At 41.1% G+C, this 20,327-nt stretch overlaps 1 protein-coding gene across 4 annotated transcripts in view; it reads left to right on the forward strand.

Moving 5' to 3' along the window:
- Positions 1-20,327, forward strand: part of CACNA2D1 (calcium voltage-gated channel auxiliary subunit alpha2delta 1) — a 653,615-nt gene that overhangs the window by 95,392 nt on the left and 537,896 nt on the right. For all 4 annotated transcript variants that reach the window (XM_090041889.1, XM_090041890.1, XM_090041891.1 and 1 more), the window contains exon 3: positions 19,839-19,955. In XM_090041889.1, the coding sequence (XP_089898015.1) occupies positions 19,839-19,955 (117 nt within the window). The remainder of the gene's footprint in view (positions 1-19,838; positions 19,956-20,327) is intronic.

Genomic DNA, 20,327 nt, shown 5'->3' on the forward strand with positions numbered 1-20,327 from the left:
TATATAGTAAGATGAGCCTCACCACTATTATTCTGTTCTAGTGAACTGTAGGAGAACTTGTTTGTCTTTCTTTCCATGCTTGGAGGGAACTATGGGTGAGCATTGACTGTCAACACTCAAGTGATTTAGATTGCATCCTCTGTGCCAACTGGGTGAGTTACCAGCCCAAGTAAAAGTGGCATCCCTATTACACACCCACAAGTACTTATACATGTGCCTTTGTCTGCTCCAACATGCTAGAAATCCAGTGCATCAGGGCAGAGTTGATTAATCAGGCCTGTGGTGCACGCAAGCTGACGCACTGGGCGCTGCATCACATGCATTTGTATAAACAGAGAAATTTACGTCAGCATGCAGAAAATGACAGTGGTGTGCTTTTGAACTAAAACATCTTCAGTTTAGTTCAAAAGCATGTCACCATTATTTTCTCAGTGCTGACACACATATCGCTGTTTATACAAATACATGCTATAGCAGCAGGCGCTTTTAAAAATGTCTGGTACTGCAGTGCATGCATCTGTACAAATGCCTTATGGTGCTAAAGGATTGCTAACGCATAATTAACCCAGAGTGTACATGGACTACGTTTTACACAATTCAACTTAACTAAAATCTAATTTTATTAATACGTTCAGTGCGTTAGTAGATTCTATATAGAGAGAAAAACACTTAGTCCAATTGTCTCACCCAGTCCCAGGTGTTACTCTGCCACAGGGTCTGGCCGGTCAGAGGTCCTGAAAGTAGAAGATGGTAGTTTTTTTGGCTTGTACAGTCCAGACAGATGTTGTTTGCTGGATAGATGATTACATATACCCTACTTCCTAGTTGCCACCCTTTTATGCTTTTTCTTAACTTTACTCCTCTGACTCTTCATTTCCGGTTACCGTTGATTGGTTTTCCTGTGATCGTTGTACTGTTCATGTTTTTATCCTGTCTTTTGTTCCAACAAACCCATCACATGCACACATCTTGACTTTGTCTTTTACTCGTTTGTCTTAATTTGGACATGCTGCAGACATCTAATTTGGTCTCTTCATCAAAACCAGAAATTCCAAGGGCTCTGCAGTTGGGCGCTGTTCAGTTGGTCCCCTCTTATCGCCCTTCATTAATGTATACAATCATGTCATCCCTCTGATTCAGTCAGTTAATGGCAGGTTCAGTTAATCTGAGCTAGTAACAAGGCTTACATTTCACATGCGTATGTTGATAATGCTGGAACATAAGCTGCCTGTGAAAGTGAGCTCAAGGCTAAATGCAGAAGAAAAATTCAAGTAATAAGGCTATACAGAAACTTAAGCAATGGTTAAATAAGGTTGACTATAGAAGTTTAAATAATACTATAATTCACCACTCAAGCAGGTACAACTAAAGCTAAATGTGACAAGCTAACCTGACACCCCAACTCTAGCTTGTACCGTGAGCTGACCATCAATTCCAGGTTTTGTGTGTAGATCAGAGAGGAATAAGAGGCAACAGCTGAATAAGGGCCTTAGTTAACTCTGGGGTGAACACTTATCCAAAGGTACCAAACCTAAGGTTATTTTATGCTTTTTTAAGGTTTGTTAATTTTTAACAGAGCCAAATGACGATGTTTCTCTTACTTTTCCCTTGGGTGAGTATTTTCTTATCTAATAGTCTCTACAGTTGTGAAAGCTATTCTGATGACTTCTAATCATAATATTTTTCAAATGATTAACCAAACTGTCTCCTGCATTTGGATACTTAATGGAGTTACTATAAACAGCATTATGGTAACTTATTTTAATCAAGATTTTCCAAAACAGCTGAATATTAATGAACATTCAGAATGGGTGGCTTATGAATATTCCAAGTATTCCTTAACAGAACAGAAATTAATACGAAGAAATTAGTTGGTGACTATGATCAACTTTGGCATCAAGGGCAATCTCAAGAAACCTTTAAATCCAGCTTTATAATACAGTGATTCACCCTGTCCTCTTATACAGTTATGAATCCTGGACAGTAACAAAAGCAAATGGAAAAAGGCTGCAAGTGTTTGAAAACAAAGTGCTAAGGAAAATATTTAGTGCAATACAAGATAGGAGGAAACAGAACGCTGGAATTAAGATGACTATGGTTCCCATACTGATGAGATGAGAGAGAGGGAGAGTGAGTAACTTTGAGAGGACTTATTTTTTACTCCTTCTGGATAGTTTACCTACAAAAATTTGAGTACTGATTTATATTACAGTAGCACCAAAAGGTGCCAAACAAGGGTGGAGCCCCATTTTACTACATGCTATATGTGTAGATAATAAAGCTTCTGTCCAATACAGACTAAAATCTAAATCAAGGCTGGTCAACTTCCAAGCTGCGAGAGGGGGCTACATGCTCCAAGGGCTGTACCGAGGCATGCCATGCTTCCTGTTTGGCCGCACATGCTATGGATGCCCTCCTTCCCCCACTGCTGCACTGCATGCTCCCTTGATGTCCCCATCCCCTGCTGTACTGCATGGCCCAGGCTCACCCTCAGTTCCTTGCACTGCTTGGCCCCTCTGCCTCCTAGGGCTGGAGCAGGAGGCAGTAGCTGGAGGAGGGTGTTGGGGCTCAGAGTCTCTGGCTTCTGTTGTAACCAGAACGGAGAGCAGAGTGGCAGCTGGGCAGGAGCCCAAGGGACCACAGGCCCCTTATGGACCACCAGTTGAACAGCCCTTATCTAAATAGATAAGGAAGATAAAAATGTAGGCAATAAGAAGGGAAGAGGACTCCCAATTTTCTTTAGTTTATGGAAAGGGCATTGAGATATAGAAGTTTAAGTGACCTGTCTGAAGTCCTGCAATATGTGTTTATATTGCTTTCCGCTCCCCTTTACTGAGGCTGCTGTGTCCTTACCAAGAAACATGTTGTGCCTATTCACTTTTGGTCTGTGTGCACCTGAGCCAGGCAGTGAGGTATCATGGACAGATTTGAGGGGTGCTGAGCATGCCCACCAGTACTGCTTCCATGGTGTCTGTTAGGAAGGTCCCAAAAGTGGAGCTGCTACATGTGCTCAGGACCCCTCTATGATGCCTAATTGCATTGTTTGGTCATGTGTGGGCTTTATCCATGGCAGACCTTGATTCAGTTGGAAGGTGGTATATGCATAGTCAAAGGAAGTCTGTATCAGACCTAAGAACAGAACCCAGATCTGATCAGACCCAGTTCAGTTCTTTAACCATAAATTATTATCTCTCTAAATAATTTTTGTTGTGAAATCTTGACATTAGGTGAAGTATTAATAAGGTACTGTCCAGTAAATATAGGTACTATTACCAGTAAGGTGGACCATGCTTAAACGTTTTCCCTTACTTCATAGTTCATCTCTGTGGCCTTTGATTCTTTTTATTCTGTGTGGGAATAGCCTCCAAGTGGTTTTCTAAAAATAGAGGGGCTTTTTTGCATTTTTAAATACAGCTTTCTGAGACATTAATTAGGGGTTTTAGCTTGAGAGCTGGGAGAACTCCAACTGAGATTTAGCATTTATTGTGATGCCCTCAACCCATTTGTAGTTGTGCGAAGTTTGTGTTAGCAAAGAAGGAAGGAAGTAATTGGTAGTCCTGGCCATCAGCTAGTGTGAATGCAATTCCTTTGGCTTATCTGAGCCTTGATGATTAATACCACTTAGGCCTGTCAACAACGGACTTCATTCCCTAGTGTCCTCAATATAAGATGCAAGCATACAAATCTTATTTGGAAAATGAAACACTATGTTAATACTATGTTAAATACATCTTTAAATACAGGGAATGAGGAATGAAGGACACAGACTTAGTGTATTTTTTGGCATTGTGTTTCTCATTTACCATGAGTGCTCTGGGTTATATTCACTAATTTAATATCCTGATACTGAATTGTTTTGAATTTCATTTTCTCTTATTAAAAAAGAGGAAAGAATATGCTAAGAAACACAACATATACATGGGTCTAGAGTGTCACAGTGCCACAGAGATTGTATCCTGCACAGAACAGGGAAATAAGAGGACAGGTTGCAAGGGGGGAAGGCTTTAGAGGAGCCACCAGGAATTCAGTTAGCTTGCACATGGCTAGAATATTAACTATAAATGTAAAGCCTCTGTAAGCAGTTCTGTAACAGTGTCAGTTTAGATTTAGAAACACAGTGTCCTTTCATACTATTGCCCAACACATGGACTGTGAACATGAACAACTGTTGTTTAAAAAAGGAAAGAAAAGTATTAGGGGACAGATTCTCATTTTGGCTTAAGATACTTTAAACTTCTCAGTCGATGTAAATGTGTGTTGAAGTGAACGTTTACAAAATTTTCTGCCCACTTCAGAACAATCTGTATAGCTAGCAGAGTTCTTGTCTAAATTATTTGGAGACCCTAGAGCAAACACATTTGCAGGATCCCTTGAAATGATTTAAAATGATGAAATATGGGTTTAAAAAAATGAGTTTCCGAAGTTAGGTTTTCAAATCCATAATTAAGGTACCAGAATGGCCTGGTTATTCTCAGATGCTGAGTATTTGGTAGGGGTGTGTGAAGTGGGCCCTATTCAATTTGGATTTGGACTAAGCCTGAATCAGGGACAGTGATTCAGTTAGTTGATTTGGATCACTGTCCCTGATTTGATAGATGGAATTGCTGATTTAGCCGAATCCAAATCTGAACATTTGATGCTGATTCGGAGAATCAGCAATTCAGACACAGACACAGCTTTAAATGTTTTTTTCTACATACCTTGAGGTACCAGCACTACGTGTGAACTCTGTGATGCTGGGGCAAATGGAGCATCCCACAGGAGTGTGTGGGTGGGTGCTCCTGGTCCACTTCTGGGTCTGCTGCCAAGTGTGCTGGGGAGCCCCCCACACTTCTGTGGGATGCTCCATGTGCCCCAGCATCACAGAGTTCACACGTAGTGCTGGTACCTCAAGGTATGTAGAAAAAAACATTTAAAGCTGTCTATGTCCGAATTGCCAAATCTTTCAGAATCGGTTTGGAGGATTCAATTCAGAGAAATTAAAGGGTCCTCTGGTTTGATTCAGATTCAGAGATTCCGCCACTGAATCGGGCCGAATTTCCACCGAATCGAATCAGGGACCAAAGCTTTGCACAGCCCTAGTATCTGGCTAATCTCACTGAGAGCAGTCTTTCTGGTCAGTGGGAGAAAAATCTTGCCCGTAGCAGTTACAAGGGGAGATTCCAAATCTGTGGCTGTCAGTGAGTGAAGAGTGGTTTGTATTGCTAAGTACACAAGTAGGTCTTTTCTTTAAAAATGTGTACATAGTCCCCGTTTTTACATAGATTTTTTACAGCAGAGACCCATGACTAACTTAATTGACAGTTCTCTTAATGAACCCTGGTGAGTATGCTCCTAGTTTTTTTACATTAGCCACTAAGATATCTGGGGAGGAAGAACCTATACAAACCTGAAAATGCAAGAACTTCAGTTGGGGAACCTGCTTCATAGCAATATACTAGCTTGTCCATTTAAAACATAGGGCAGAACATATTTTCTATAAACAGTGGATGAAACTTTGGTGAAAACTTTGATATAACAAAAACACAGGAGCCATGCTATAACTTCAGTGGCAAATAACATCTTGTACAGCGTGACTTTCTGAAGCAACAGGCTAATTGAAGAAAATAGCAATTTAGAGATACTGTTCCAAGTAGAATTTGTCTCTGGATCTACTTGTTTTGATATATAGCTGCAATGGCAGGCCATGCATGATATTTTTAAGGCATGCTGTTATTACAGACCCAGGAACTGCATACAGTGAGTCAGTATAGATAACTGGCTTGGCCTCTGAATGATATTCATACCAAGATAACAGCTTAATTTTTTTCCCTCAACATGAAATGAAGATGTGTATGGAAATCTGATGCGTGGGTGTGAATTACATTCCTAGAATCAATCCACTGTTAATTGTTAGATTATTTTTATTTGTGTTAGCTCTTCAAACATGCAGTGTTTATAATAAACAACAGTTTCATGCACCCAGTTGTGAATCTGCATGCATGCATGTAACCCTTTAGATGTGTTACGTCTCTCTTTTTGGGTCTGCTGCATAGAGGGTTTATTTGTTGAAGCTGTCAGCTTGATAACTTGGTTCAGGTTATTAGGGACTCTGGAAGTCCCTAGTCAGTACCTTGGTTTAGCCAAGATGACAGGGAACTTATAAGTAGGAACCTACCAAAGTCACAATTTCATGGATTTTGTGGAAATTGTGAAATCTGGCTTTGCCCATGAAATCAGGCGATGTCTGCAAAATCCACGAGGAAAAAAAACACACAAAAAAAGGTACTGAAAATAAAATGTTGCTGTGGTCCAGCCATGAAGCCTGCCAGGGAGAAGTGGGGAGGGGGGCTGCCCTTGTGAAGGGGAGCCTAAGATGACTGGCACTCCCTTCCCCTTGCTGCTGATTGGCTGAGAGTTGCCTGTCATGTGGTACTGTCCCTCTCCACCAATCTATGGCAGGGGTGCAGCCACATGATAGACCTTGTAACCAATCAGTGGCAAGGAGTGGGGCCACCGGGCCTTCTTGGCCAATCAGAGGTGTGGGGGGCCCTGCTGTGATCAGCCTGGAAAAATAGCCCTCCAGCCCTGCAATCTCCCTGCAGAATTGGCTGGCTGCCTCCTCAAGTTGGGTAGACCCCTACCTATAAGTAGAGGTTTGTCTCTGATTTGAACTTCTGTGGTCTTGAAAACCTAGAACAAGATTTCTCTGTCACAAGGGAGTATGTAACCAACTGGTGATTATGTTGTGAATCCTACTTTTTGCCTGATCCCCACGGTCCAGCTATAGAGCCTGACTTTTCTGTTCAAGCTTTGAAGGTTAGTTTTAGAAGTCCCTGATTGAGTACCTGGAGTTCAGTACCTGGCAAACGCTTCTTCTATATTCTTATTCTCTAACAATAACAGAGAAAGTTAGATTTGATCATTCTTAGATGATGAAAATGTGGATAAAAAGTTGAATTTTTCTTCACAATTAGGGATTTTTGAAAATCAAAACCTCAAAATCACAACCCAAACTTTTTTAGATATTCCATAATAAAGATATTGAATGTTAGTCCTATGTCTTTTTGTAACCTTTACCAGCTGCTATATATATTTTTTTTCTTTTTGTTTTCAGACAAATATTAAAACACCAAAAACTCTTCTCTGGTGAAAATAATGGGGTTGATGATAAATACTCTGTATAATTTCTTGATTGTGGTTCCTATTGATCTACAGAAGTTATACCAGGTGGACAGACGACTGACTTTTTTATGGTAGATTATTCAGGGGGGAGTTGAAATCAGGAAGCTGGAGCACTGTAAAACAAGCTTCCTCCAACCTTAGTGACAAAGACCTGCACGGTTTATGTTATTTTCTGATACATGAAAAACCTGAGAGATAATTTGGCCAGATTCCAAAAGTGAATAGTAACAGTCAACCCTGATAGATGAAAAAAGAGTTGATATATTTTGGGTTGGCAAAAGAAAGAGGAAAACAGTGGGAGATTAGTTTTTGGATGAAACATGCTGGAGCGGGGAATTATCTATATATTACACTCAGTTTGTATTTATCTCTAGTCCTCTGTGGCTTCTGCAGAATCTGGGTTAATTTGAATTTTCTGGTCAGTACTTATCTTGTATCTTTTTATTCCTTTGGGCCCAAATATTTATGCACCTATCTGTGCGTATGCAACCTGATCTCTCACTGCCTAAAAAATGTTTCCAGGAATAAGTTAAGTACCTGTTGTAAGTTGGCCATAGAAAAATAAAAACTTATTAGGTGCTTTTTTGTCTGGCTTGCTAAAAAGAAAAATAAAATCAACAAAAGCAATTGTTTTATCTCAAATGAAACTTTGCATTCTTAGTATTTTTTTAACTTTGAAAAAAAGTCAAGCTACATTTCAAGACATTTCTTTTTTATTAATAGTCAAAGGACTTTGTTTTGAAAATGTCAGCACATTTCATTTAGACTTGTCTGAATCTTTTAAAGCTGAAACACTTCAGATTCAACCCAAATCTGTGAATTGCTTCTATTGCCTTGAAACTCTGATTGTGTAGTGAATACACTACATGCCCTCAAGTTTTGTAGTATTTTGCTTAGAGCTAAGAGGAAGTAAATCTGAAAATAAGAAAGCAATTTCCCTAGTTTTTTTTTTTTCTGTGTTCTGTAACATGTAGAGCAACCGGACTGCTGATAGGAAAGTTGATAGGACTGAGCTCATAGGGAGTATAGGACTGGTGTTCAAGATCTCTTGAGGTTTTTAATTATACATGTACTGCTGTGTGCCACTCAATGTCTCTCTTCATCTGTAAACAGTTTGAGATAGATCAAAGTTTTGGGATAAAGGTTAGCGTGATTTAAAGATACCCAAAATATAGGGATAATATTTTTATACTATTGTGTTTCCAAATAGATGTCCCATTTTCAGGATATCACTGCTTCTGCTATGTAGTTCTATGTGAGACTGAATGCCAAAGATTCACAAATTAAAAATAGCATGCTCCAAATTAAATTCTGTTGAGCTTACACATTGCTAACCGATGTCAAGATGTCAGTGAAATTAAATCATTTTTAAAAATGCAGTCTGGGAAATTTGAAGACACATCTGCATGTTCTCCTTATAATCCAAATGGAAATTAAGGGATTGTCAAAACACAGACAGCCTCATTTATAATTTGCAGATGCTCCTCTCCCCCAACTCCCTTAGCAATCAGCTGGCATTTTGAAGAGTTTCTTCTTCAAGCATGTGAAGTTGCTTGAAAGACTCTAAGAATAGGTGGCTCTGTTAACAAAGCTCATTGAGACTCAAGGGGAAGGGGTGGTCTGACATTACCATACTTTTAATTATTGCTGCCTGATGATCTGGGAAATCATTGAACAAGATACTATCCATGGCATATGGAGACTTACTGTTTTTTTTTTAAGCATCACGCCTGCAATTATAACTTTCTATTAGTCTTGGTGGCAGTGATAAACCATGCTATTCTAACATCCTGTGAGGCTTGCTTTCTGCTGATTATCATGACACCAGAGGACAGATTAAAATATTTCCTTGTTCAAAAAGGCATTTATCCAATAACTTCTGTCTGAGTTTGTTGGCTACTCAGCTACCAGAAAGAGCCTCCACTAATTTTCTCTGAGTGAAAAATACCCTTGGGTAGAGGCTTAGCACAGGGTGTAATGGGATTTAAGTGTCATGTAGTGCTTGTGCCAGATCTCTGCATAGGGACACATTTTGCCTTCTTTAATTATTTCATTTTTACAGGCATAAATAAATGTTCTTCAGCTAAAATATGCCAGTAGTGAAAGATGGTTGAAATGCTTTCCTGTGGGCAGTAATGCTTTGTAGTGTCCTGCTTGTGCTGCACACCAGCATTTATTTGTGGAGGGACTAGTGTAATTTAATTCAGTCTTTCTAGTCTACAGCTTGTGGGCAACACACTGCTTGCAAAAGCCTCTGACTTTGCTCATGGCCACAGGAAATTTTGTTTTCTGCATACGCATGTATCTTGAGGCCGACGGAGAGTAAAATCCACTCTTGCTTGCAATGTGATGCTTACTCGGTATTGTTGCCCATTGGCCAAGGAGAGTTAGGGACCACTGATCTAATGGTTACAGCAATAGTGTGACTAGGGATGGATGACTAGGTCACCAACCGTGGTTTTAAATTTTGTTGGGGTATAAGAGTGGGGCCTGCTGCCATCACCCTGGCTGCTGCTCTGCTGTCCCTACCCTTGCTGCAGCTTCCCAGATACAGAAAATGCTTGTTACACCTCTAGGTTATGGCATGACTTAAGGAGTTAGTTTTCTGTTTTTGGCCCAGATGCTGTTCTGCTGGTGTTTTAGGGAAGTCCATGAACTTTAATATGCTTTGATTTCTCCAAATGTGAAACAGGGTCAATGCCTCCCTCTCATAGTGGCTGTAAGTTCACTTGTGTACAAAACTTACAAGCTCTTTGGTGTTCATAGTGCAAAATAGACTAGTATTTCCTTAGTGTTTATAACTTATTTCAGTATTGTTCATATGATTCTTGGTGAGATGATTTGAAGGATTAATGTTTATTGAGAGGGGCTCCCTGAACTGTATTTTTGAATGGGTGACAGGGAAGGGACTGGATAGACATAAAGATTAAAAGATACATTTTTTAATATGAAATTGCCCTGGTAAAAATAATTTACCCATTACAGACATTCAGGGAAAGTATGTGAGCAGTTAAAGGTCAAGGTGACCAAGGGCTCAATTCTACAAGAGGCCCCCTGAGTGCCAGGTTAACTCTACACACATCAGTGTCCCGTTGGCATTTGGCCTATTCAGTGTTTAACAACACTCAGTGTTCAACATCATCTAGGTGCTTAAAGTGCCTTTTTTGGATCAGGCTGGAGTGATTAGCATCTTGCAGGATCCAGCTCTGACTGACTGGACATTTGTTAAAAGTATTAGTTAGTAGTAGGTTGTGTATTACCATAGCTCTAGAACAGTGGTTTTCAACTTATTCCCATTTGTGGACCTCTAAAAGGTTTTGAATGGAGGTGCAGACCCCTTTGGAAATTTTGAATGAAGGTGTGGAGCCCTTTGAATTGTAAGTGTGGGTATTCACATACTTTTGATTGTTCACAGTTATCTTTAACAGATCCCTTTATACATAGTTTGCAAACCCCCAAGGGCCCACAAAAACCACTGCTCTAGAACTTCTCAGTGTACCCATCACTATGGTGAGATGTGATGGATCTCAAAATTTTGCCTGGTCTAATCATCCTGGCAGTCAGTGACTACGCTAGTGATTCTGAGAAGCGACAACTAATGTAATCTATTGGGGGCTTTTCTTCCCGTGTGGCTTTGTTTTTAAAAGTAAAGACATCTGTTGGTTGCTAGGAAACTGTTGTAATTTTATTAACACTTTGTGTCTAACAAAGCAAGCCATGCTTAACATGCTAATTTTGATTTTCTGGCATGAAATTAAAAAAACACCGTGAATGGTTTGCATTTTTTTAAGTTTATGTTCCATCATAAATGAAGTTCAAAAAATTCAGCTAGAGCCCTAAATAAAGATATTACTTGTATTACTTTAGAAATCTGTTAGGGCAATAAGAGGGCAGAAATGATTCCCCCTGGGCAGCTTGCTCGATTGCTTGCAACAATTTAAAAGCTCTATTTAAGAAAAATATCCATTGCATCAGCAGGTCAGCAGAAATTAGGGAACACTAAAATGGGTTAGGGTGACTACATTTTCAGATTCTTCCTGTTCCCAGTGACTTTTTCCTGAAATTTGGTATCATTCAGAAGCCAAAAACTCTCCCGTCTTTTTAACCAACACACCTCTACCCCAGTATTGTCCTAGTTTATAACATTCATGACTGCCAAATGAAACTCATTATATGCAATTACAGCGGTGTGAAATATTTTGTTACATATTTTATTAGTCAAAGCATGCATACTCAAGTCAAAAACTACTCATGAATTCATGCTGAATTCAATGAATAGCCTCAGCTGAAGGGGGAAAAAAAACCCTGAAAAGGATCATTTTACAAGTCAGCATGCTTTATTTTGACATATTCAAAGTGAAAACAATCATAAATATATCTAAATGTCCTTAAAAATGAAAAAAATGTTTTGGTATAAAGTATAGCATAATGAATTGTTGGGTGGTAGGGGAGTAATTTTAGGCAGTAAACCGAAATATCAGTTATTCACATAGCTCTACATATATTTACAAATTAAAAAGGAACATAAATGTTAGACTGCATTTTCATTTTAATATTCTAATGTGAGTTAGTAAATAAGGAATTGTATTTAATGTGACTGATATTTATAATGTGCACTTAAGGATAGGAATTACTTTCTTTAGACTTAATATAAACAAATAATCTGTCTCTTCTGAGTACTTTTGAACAGTATTTTCTTAGCATCCTTATACTTCCCACAGGTGTAAAACAAATAAAGTAATAATGAATGTCTGTGGTTTTGCACCACTTCAAGCTTGGAGTGAGCTATGCAGCTGTTGAGGTACTTTTGTGACTTCCATCACTGATGCCCCTAAATTTGCATATACATTTATAATTAAACCCATGCTACAGTCGGCTTCACGTCCCCACATACTGACCATTTGCATTGTAAATCTCTAAGCTCAACTCCCAGGGCCATTCTAGGCTGAGCTGTGCTGAGCTTCTGGGTATGAGGCTGCCTCTTAATCCTCAATTCTCTGTGGTACATACGGAATTAACCATATGCCACACAATTTCAGAAGGAAAGTCCTTTAGCAGCACCCACAAAATTTGCTGTTGCTGCCTTCTAGCCCTAATGTGTCCCACTCCTACAGATAATTTTGGGAGGAGAGACCAGTAGGCTTCTGGAAAGGATTCCATAAGGGAAACTTGAGGTACCTGCTAGTATAATGTTAAAAAAACTAGATGCACAATGTGCATGCAGGTTCATGTAGCTCAGGCTGATTGAGAATGATTTCATAGATTTCATAGACATTAGGGCTGGAAGGGACCTCGGGAGATCATCGAGTCCAGCCCCCTGCCCAAAGGGCAGGAAGTCAGCTGGGGTCATAGGTCATGATCTCAGGATTGGACCAAAATACTAATGTAGATATACCTGGATATCTCATTACATTTAGCCTTCCAACACTTTGCTGATGTTGACAAATAGTATTTTACAAAAAGGGTCCTGAGTCATAAAGAAATTAATTTCAGGTGATTAGCACTTGGAACTGTGGCCTCAAGGAATCTGCCAAAATTCATAAGGAAAGTCAGTGGCAGAGCCAAGAATAGAAATTCCAGTCCCATACCCATGTTTCTACTTTTCTTAAAAGGGCCCTTTTGTTTCTTAAATTGGGAAAACCGGCATTACAAAAGATACAAAGAAGTAATCGCAGGTGGAATAAATAATTCCAGAATCTTACAAAAACATTCAAAGGAATTCTTTGTGGTTTGGAATGACTCACGGCCATGTATTATGCTGTGTTACGGGGCAATTGTCGAAACAATGCGGAGGATGCGGGCCATCGAAAAAGCAGCAAATGTTTTGCTCTTAGAAAAACGCATATGAGAAGCAAACTTTTCTTGGTGGTATAATGCATGAAGGCTGCTTGAATAGAATTTCAGTATTAGCGCAGGCCACAGTAACCCGGTGTTACATAAGTCACAATATAACAAGAGGCATACAACAAATACACATCTTTCATTCTCTCTGAATTTATATGGAACATTTGACTTCCTTAGCAACCCTACCGCAAGCTGGAGAATCTCTTTATGAGCAATTTATAAATATGTCCTTGAAGACAGAGTGGAGAGGAGTAGGTTGTGCTGGGGAATTGACAGTTCTAATCTTCAACCCATTTGAGTATTGTTATTATTCTTGTGTGATTTCATAGTGAAGTGTAAAACAAAATAAGTATAGTTCATTATCTCTGAATAAATATTCAGCATTTAGAAAACAATTTTAATACATTCTCTCCTGAATGGAAAAATACTTGACTACTGAATTTAGAGAGAAGTGAAAATATTATTTTTGCCATGACCTTTACAGATTTCACTTAGCTGTGCGATGAGGCTTTGTTCTGTGAAAAATGTTAGGTTGTACCATCAATTTGAAGAGCTTTTAGCAATACACCAGTGATTAAAGTACTAAATATGAATTTAGATGAAAAAGCTAAGTGAAGCTTATATTTGCTTGGCTGTAGCCATATACACGCATAAATTGGCTCCTTAGAAAAAACTCCAAAGCCAGGCAGATTGCATTTTGAAAGGTGAATGAATGCACCTTGGCTGATGAGGACTTTATGGCCATTACAGATGAGCTTTCTTAATTGTGTTTGACTGTTGGATGGGAGGCTATGAGAATGAAGTTTTGTCCCTGTGTGCACCAGATACTGAAGATTGTATCATCTCCCATTATATTGCTGCTCTGTTTACTGACGTGGCAGAGCTGAAAAACTGGGGAGCAAACAAATAAATTATGTAAGTAGTTATTAAAGAATCGGTGACTGTTTCCGTGGGTTTTTTTTTTTCTTGCCTTGCTACTTTAGCCAAGCCTGACATTTGAGGAAGAGCAGGAAGCATGGGTTAAGATTTCTGAGGTCTGTGAAAAGCTGGGACAAAGCAAGGAGCTGGCATCTATAGGAAAGCCAATGCCTGCTGCAAATGCTTTACTTCCAGTTGGGGAAAGGATTCCAATCCGGTTTTGTTTCAAGGGAATTAAATCTTTCGGACAGCTTTTGTTGTGGGAGTGGGGGAAGGCAAATAGAAGTGGTTTGTGGCTTGCAGCGGAATCTAACCATTCACAGGCTGCAGAAAGATAACTTAAACTTTGGTTACCTACAACCTTGCAAACCACCAGTGGACTGAGGTGCTGGAGTGGAGGCTAGACTTGATGACCCAAGAGGTCCTTTCCAGTCCTGGGTTCTGGTTGCTGTAGTTTGTTCCTGACGTCTATGGATGACGCCATGCTCCTTGTGGGAAAATGTGACAGCACCATCTCACAAACTGAGCTCTTTCCTAGGACTTGGGTCTAGGTAATACATGTGAGCATCTAATTACCATTTATTTTAATAGGAATTGGGTGTGTAAATACCTTTATGTATGTGGGCCTCAGTGCTAGGGCATGTATAACTGTCCAGTGGGGCTGGTTTTTCAAAGAGCCATAGAAAAGTAGGGCTGGAAGGAGGTTATCTACTCCAGCCCCCTGCTTACGGCAGGATCATTCCTGTCTAGACCATCCTAGACAAGTGTTTGCCTACACTTCTCTTAAAAATTTCCAAGGATGGAGCTTCCTCAGCCTCTCAAGTAGTCTGGTCCAGTGCTTAACCACCTTCAGCACTCCCCCCTCAAAACCACCCTCAGCACTCCCCCCCTCAAAACCCACTCAGCACACTTTCCTTGGCAACTTCAGCACTCATTAATTCAAAACTTTACTCTCTGCATGCTTGTCAATCCCGCTACTGCAACCAGACTGGAGAATGAGTACAGATGGGAGTTTTGATACAATTTGATATGGCTCCCAAATTTAAGATTCTTTTTTGAATTTTACCTCTATGATCCAAACCTCTTGAGAGTGCACAGCTGAGTTCAAGTCTGGCAGTTTTTGTATCCTTTCTCCCAAAAGTACTTAGTTTTGTCTATGATGAGATGGCTGATGTAAATATAGACATCTAGGAATTGCCAAACTGGATCAAATGGTGGTCTGTATGATTCAATATCATCTCTGGCAGTGACCAACTAGGTTCCTCAGAGAAAAGTGCAAAAAGCTTTGTAAGTAGTTATGGGATAAAGTGCCCTTGGAAGTTTCTTCCTTATCTCTGTCAATTAATTGTTGGCCTGTGCCCCCAAATATGAAGATTTAGGTCTTTTCTACTATATTCTCATTATTGAAATAAAGCTAGATTTTCAAAAGAATTCAGCACATTCATATGCTAGACAAAAATGTGACTAGTAGTTTTGAATATCTTGCCATCATTGAAGTCCGAATGTAGTAGGAGGTGAAAAGAAAATCTCTTTCTAGTGGTAGGCACCACGCTCTTTTGACCGTCTTACCAATGGTGGCTAATTTGGTTTTGAAAGGAAACTTTAGAAAAGCATGATACAGTCAGTCAAGGTGGAATTTGACACAGTTACTGGGGTTCGGGATTCCACTTTGGGAAAAGTGTCATGAACTCTTCCCAGTTCCTGCCTTTCACCATACTGGGGCATTGAATAACAACTGGCTGAGTAAGAAGTAACTACAACTGACTTGCCCACATCATTTTTTGGAGCACTCTAAATTTTCCTGAGTGAGGTCAACCTTGTTGTATTTTTATGAACTCATAGCATCTATATGGCACCATATAGTTTTCCCCAAAGTGAACTTGCCCCACGCTAAAGTGCATGTTCAGGCACATGTGTTGAGACACAAATCTCTGGCACAAAGTTGACTTCGATGTTTTAAGCAGATTTCATTCCATCCAGCTCAAAAACTATTAACACAAAACTAAACTCACACAGCTTCTTGGGTTAATGGTTTGTCCCAGATTTCAGCTGTGCATAACAAGAGGGTACTTAGACTTCTAAGTACGCTTAGGGCACATCCACACACGCAGGCACGTGTGCTTGCAATAGCTCAAATAGCAGCGGCACAAATTTGTGCTGGAGATTTGTGTCTCATCACATGTGCCTGAACATGCACTTTAGTGTGGGGCAGGTTTTACCACTTTGGGGAAAACTGACCCTGTCCAGCTCCTCACGGATCTTAATCCTGGGGGAGCTAGAGGCTGGGGCTAGTACCTGTGCTGGCCGTTGCAGTAAAAAGAAGCTGCCCTGGCCACCTCATCTGCTCTCCATCTGGGTCTCCAGCACTGACCCTGGGCAAGCTCCTCTGCCGGGGTCTTGCCACTTGCCTCACCAGCAGGGATCCTGGTGTTCCCTATTTAAAAATGGCAGATTCTCTGATATAAACCCCCAAATTCTTTCATTAAATTATCCATGTTCTTCAGCAATTAAAATGAAATGCCAAAGAGATCACTTGGGCAATGTTTTACTGATATATTTATAAGTTTAAATCAGTTTGAAACCAGTGCCTCTATCATCATAATAAAACAAGTTCTAAGTGCGTATACACTTTGGTGTTTGCTTTTGATTTTTTTTATCCTAGAAAATTCAGAGCTGCCCCTGCCCCCTTTGCTCACCAAGATATGGGGCACTGAGCAGCACTGATATGCCAGTGACCCTCACTTTGGACCTGCAGCCCCCACTAGCTCCCTCCCAGCAGCAGCTCTGTCCTAGCATCAAGACATGAGTCCAACTGCAGCTGTACCACCCACTGCTTTGTGGCTCTGAGCAGTACCAGCCCTTGCAGTTCTGTTCCCTGCAGGTAGGCCCAGCAATCCCTATGCCATTCCTCTGAAGTCCCTGACTGGGGGTCAGGGGCTGGGCTGGGTAAGCCCCTTCCCTTCCAAGCTGGCCTCCCCCTGCACAGGCTGCTCTAGGAGGGCAGGGTGACTCTAAGCTCAGCTCTGGCAGCCTGTCCTATCCAGAGCTCTCCCACACCCCAACCCCCATTTTTCTCTCTTACACACACGCTTGCTGCCACCTCCATCCCTTCCCCCAGCTCATCACACCCCTCCAAGTAGTTCCTGGGACTAGGAACCCCCACAGGCCAGGGGTGGCTCACGGCTGCAGTGTGGCAGTTGCCCCTGCAGCTGCAGCTCCTGCCAGCAGGTCCTGTCGCATCCTGTCCAGAGGCTGGGCACACAGGGTGTAAGATTTGTAGGGGGTGTGGGATTTGGGGAAGGAGGAGGTGAAGGTTTGGGGGGGATGGGGTTTGTGGGTGGATTGCAGGGGGGTGGAGTTTGTGGGCTGGTATGTGGGTGGATTATGGGGCAGTTTGTGGGGGGGTGGGGACTGTGTGGATATTGTGGGGACTGTGTGAGTCCATGCAGGCAGGACCTGGTCTGGCCTGGCCTGAGGGTGTGCGGCTTCTGCCTGCGCTGCCAGAAGCCCTGGGTGATAGCAGGAGCCATCTTGGTTCTGCCTGAGGGTGTGTGGGTCAAGCTGGGCCAATGCCATTTACAGCCACCAGTTTGAGGCAGTGACTCACGGCCAGGAGTCTCTTGCAGGAGTGGAGCTGATTGCCCCGACAGCTGCTGCTTGTGCGGGGGGGGGCTCACACCTCCCGAGCACTCCTCCATCCATCCACTCACACCCACAGTGCCTCCCCACACAAAATCCCCCAACCCCCATGTCCCTACCTGCCTGGGTCCAAGCCGCCACACAGCTTTGCCCCACTCCTAGTTGCCCCAGCACGCTGAGGGAGTGTGCTAGAGCAACAGGGACATACAGCAGCTATAGAGATGCTCTGGCCAGGTGCTAGAGTGTCTCTCTGGAAAACCTAGCCTCCAGTTGCTTCAGGGCACGCTCCAGGAGCGCACCTTGTGCTGCTTTTTCCCGGCATGTTATTTTTTGATGCCGGGATTTCCTGGTATCATATTTAGAGACTGTGCTCCAGATGTGCAGCAAAGAGAACATTTTTTTTTGTTCCCAGCGTGCCTCCTGTGGCATCTCAAACTGCTTTGCTTTGAGACCCTGCAAAAGGCACATGCTCACTCGTCTGGATGCAGCTTTAGGTGCCAGATAGGTAGAATAAGACCTGGCCCAAAGTCTTCTCTGGCGGTGGATTTTCAATAACATTTTTTAGGCTTTCTTCCCTAAAGAAAGAATTATTTTTTTCCCCTTTAATTAGTCAGTTGCTAGGAGAACATTTTCTATTTTGGGGGGAAAATAAAGAAAAAGAAATGACATACTTCCAGTGCACTCAAAAGCGAAACTGATTGAAACTAACAGGAGTGCATGTGAGTGATAGGAATGACAGGACTGATCAAACATCACTGTTTTCATTCATCAGAGTCACATCAGACCTATGAATAATCAAACCCGGGCATCACCAAGCAGGTGATCTGAACATGGGTTTGTCTCTTTAAGGCCACCATGGAGCTGTAACCTGAGAAACCTGGCACTGCTGGTAGAATCAGTCTGGTCGATAGTTTCTGAGCTCCTTCTGTTGGAGCTTGGCCAGTGAATTACTGCTGGACCTGTTCCTGTGTGTGTGTGCGCCGAGCATTGCTTCCCACAAGACAGTACAACCCCCATCAGGCAGTGTTTCAGAGAGGCAAAGTACTTGAGTAAACTCAGGCCATCTGTTGGTTACATAAATTAGTTTCCCCCCCCACCCTGCCGCCTCCCTCCTGTGCATGTAGCCATAAGGTACAAGCTCTTTTTCTTTTACTAGATAGAGCAGTTTTTATTTTCTTTAAGCAATTTGTAGTAGTTTGTGTGTACAAAAATGAGATATTCTATTATTCCTTTTAAAAACAAATAAATCAAAAACCCCTCCCGCCCCTTTTCTTTCTGTTTTGGTAAGAACCCATTGGAGTAACAGAAATAGCTGCTTCCTCATCAAAGAGAATTCATAATCATGAAATAAAGGACAATATTAAAAATACACCCTAGATGAACCAAGTATTTTATTAAAAGAAATAGAAAAGAGGCACTAGATGGCCAGCTGGTGTCAATCAGCCAGACTTTATTGATTTCAGCATAGTTACTCGTTTGATGTGAATCAGAGTATTTGGTTCTTAACCTTTGGGGAGGCGGGGGATAGCAGTAATCTTTGGACCCATCCAAACACACTATAAAGGGGCCTGATTTTCAGATGGTACTGTGCATTTTCTGAAAGGGAGATTATAAGAAGGTTGTCCTGAGCTGAGTAAAGGAAACCTGAGGCACCCAGTATCATTTAATAATTTTTCTCAAAAAATGTGGGCTCAATCCTGCAATCACTACCACTTTTCAGGGACAGTCCATGAACCCTCCATTCTCACTGGTTTACGTGTGCTCAGTTCCTTGCAGAACTGCAATTTGTTCTTCAGAGTACCTGCACATATCTTAAACCCTCACTGTGGTGTGGGTAATAAAGGAAGTAATACTCTTTCCATTTAGGAGACTAGACGTATAGAGAAAGCCAAAGTTTTTGGGGTATAAGGCTCTGTGTTCATTATATATGTGTACAGTGCTTGACAGTGCATGGCATTTAATCTTTGACCTTCTAGGCGCTACTGTATTACAAATAATCAGGAATAAAAATAGCTTGATAGACATACCACTCAAATATTAATATTGAATTAGTGTTACAATGAGAATGAATTTGGTCTTCTCTTATACTCATGTCACTCCCTCAGTTGGTGGACACATGTAGACACCTTCCACCTGAAAGGGTGTGATTTGCAGAAAACAATTTAGTCTTTTTTAATATGGAAGGGTTAGTAGCATATGGTTTTGTTTCCTATTCTGGCCATTTTGTTTTATTAAAGAAATGGGTCCTTTATTTCTGTTTTTTCCCTTTGCAGATTTATATGACACACAGAAATTTGTATACCGTGGAAGCCAACAATGCACGCCAGTTGGTGGAAATTGCAGCCAGAGATATTGAAAAACTACTAAGCAATAGGTCTAAAGCCTTGGTGGTGAGTGCTGATTGGATTTTCTTCTGTTTATTCCTCATTTTTAATATTTCATGTATAATGGAAGCATGTTTTTGTTGTTATTTTTGCTGCCTACTCACGTATGGGACATGTCAACCTGATGTCTACAGGATGTGACATGCAGAATTATAGCTTGTGACTTCATGATGGAAGATGAACTCATTAGTTAGTTGGCATAGGGCAGACATTTATAATATTGATTGACAGATTAGGGACCCTGGCCAAATGGCAAATCAAAATATAAATAGATTGAGTAATATTCCTCTAAGTGATGTACATGAATTTTCATGACTTGAAGATCATAGTACTCCCTAGTCATAAATAGTCTTAGGAAAAATAGAACAGGAATATAGA

This window comes from Crocodylus siamensis, chromosome 4 (genome assembly GCF_052110815.1).
Source record: "Crocodylus siamensis isolate JL-2025a chromosome 4, ASM5211081v1, whole genome shotgun sequence".
NCBI lineage: Eukaryota > Metazoa > Chordata > Crocodylia > Crocodylidae > Crocodylus > Crocodylus siamensis.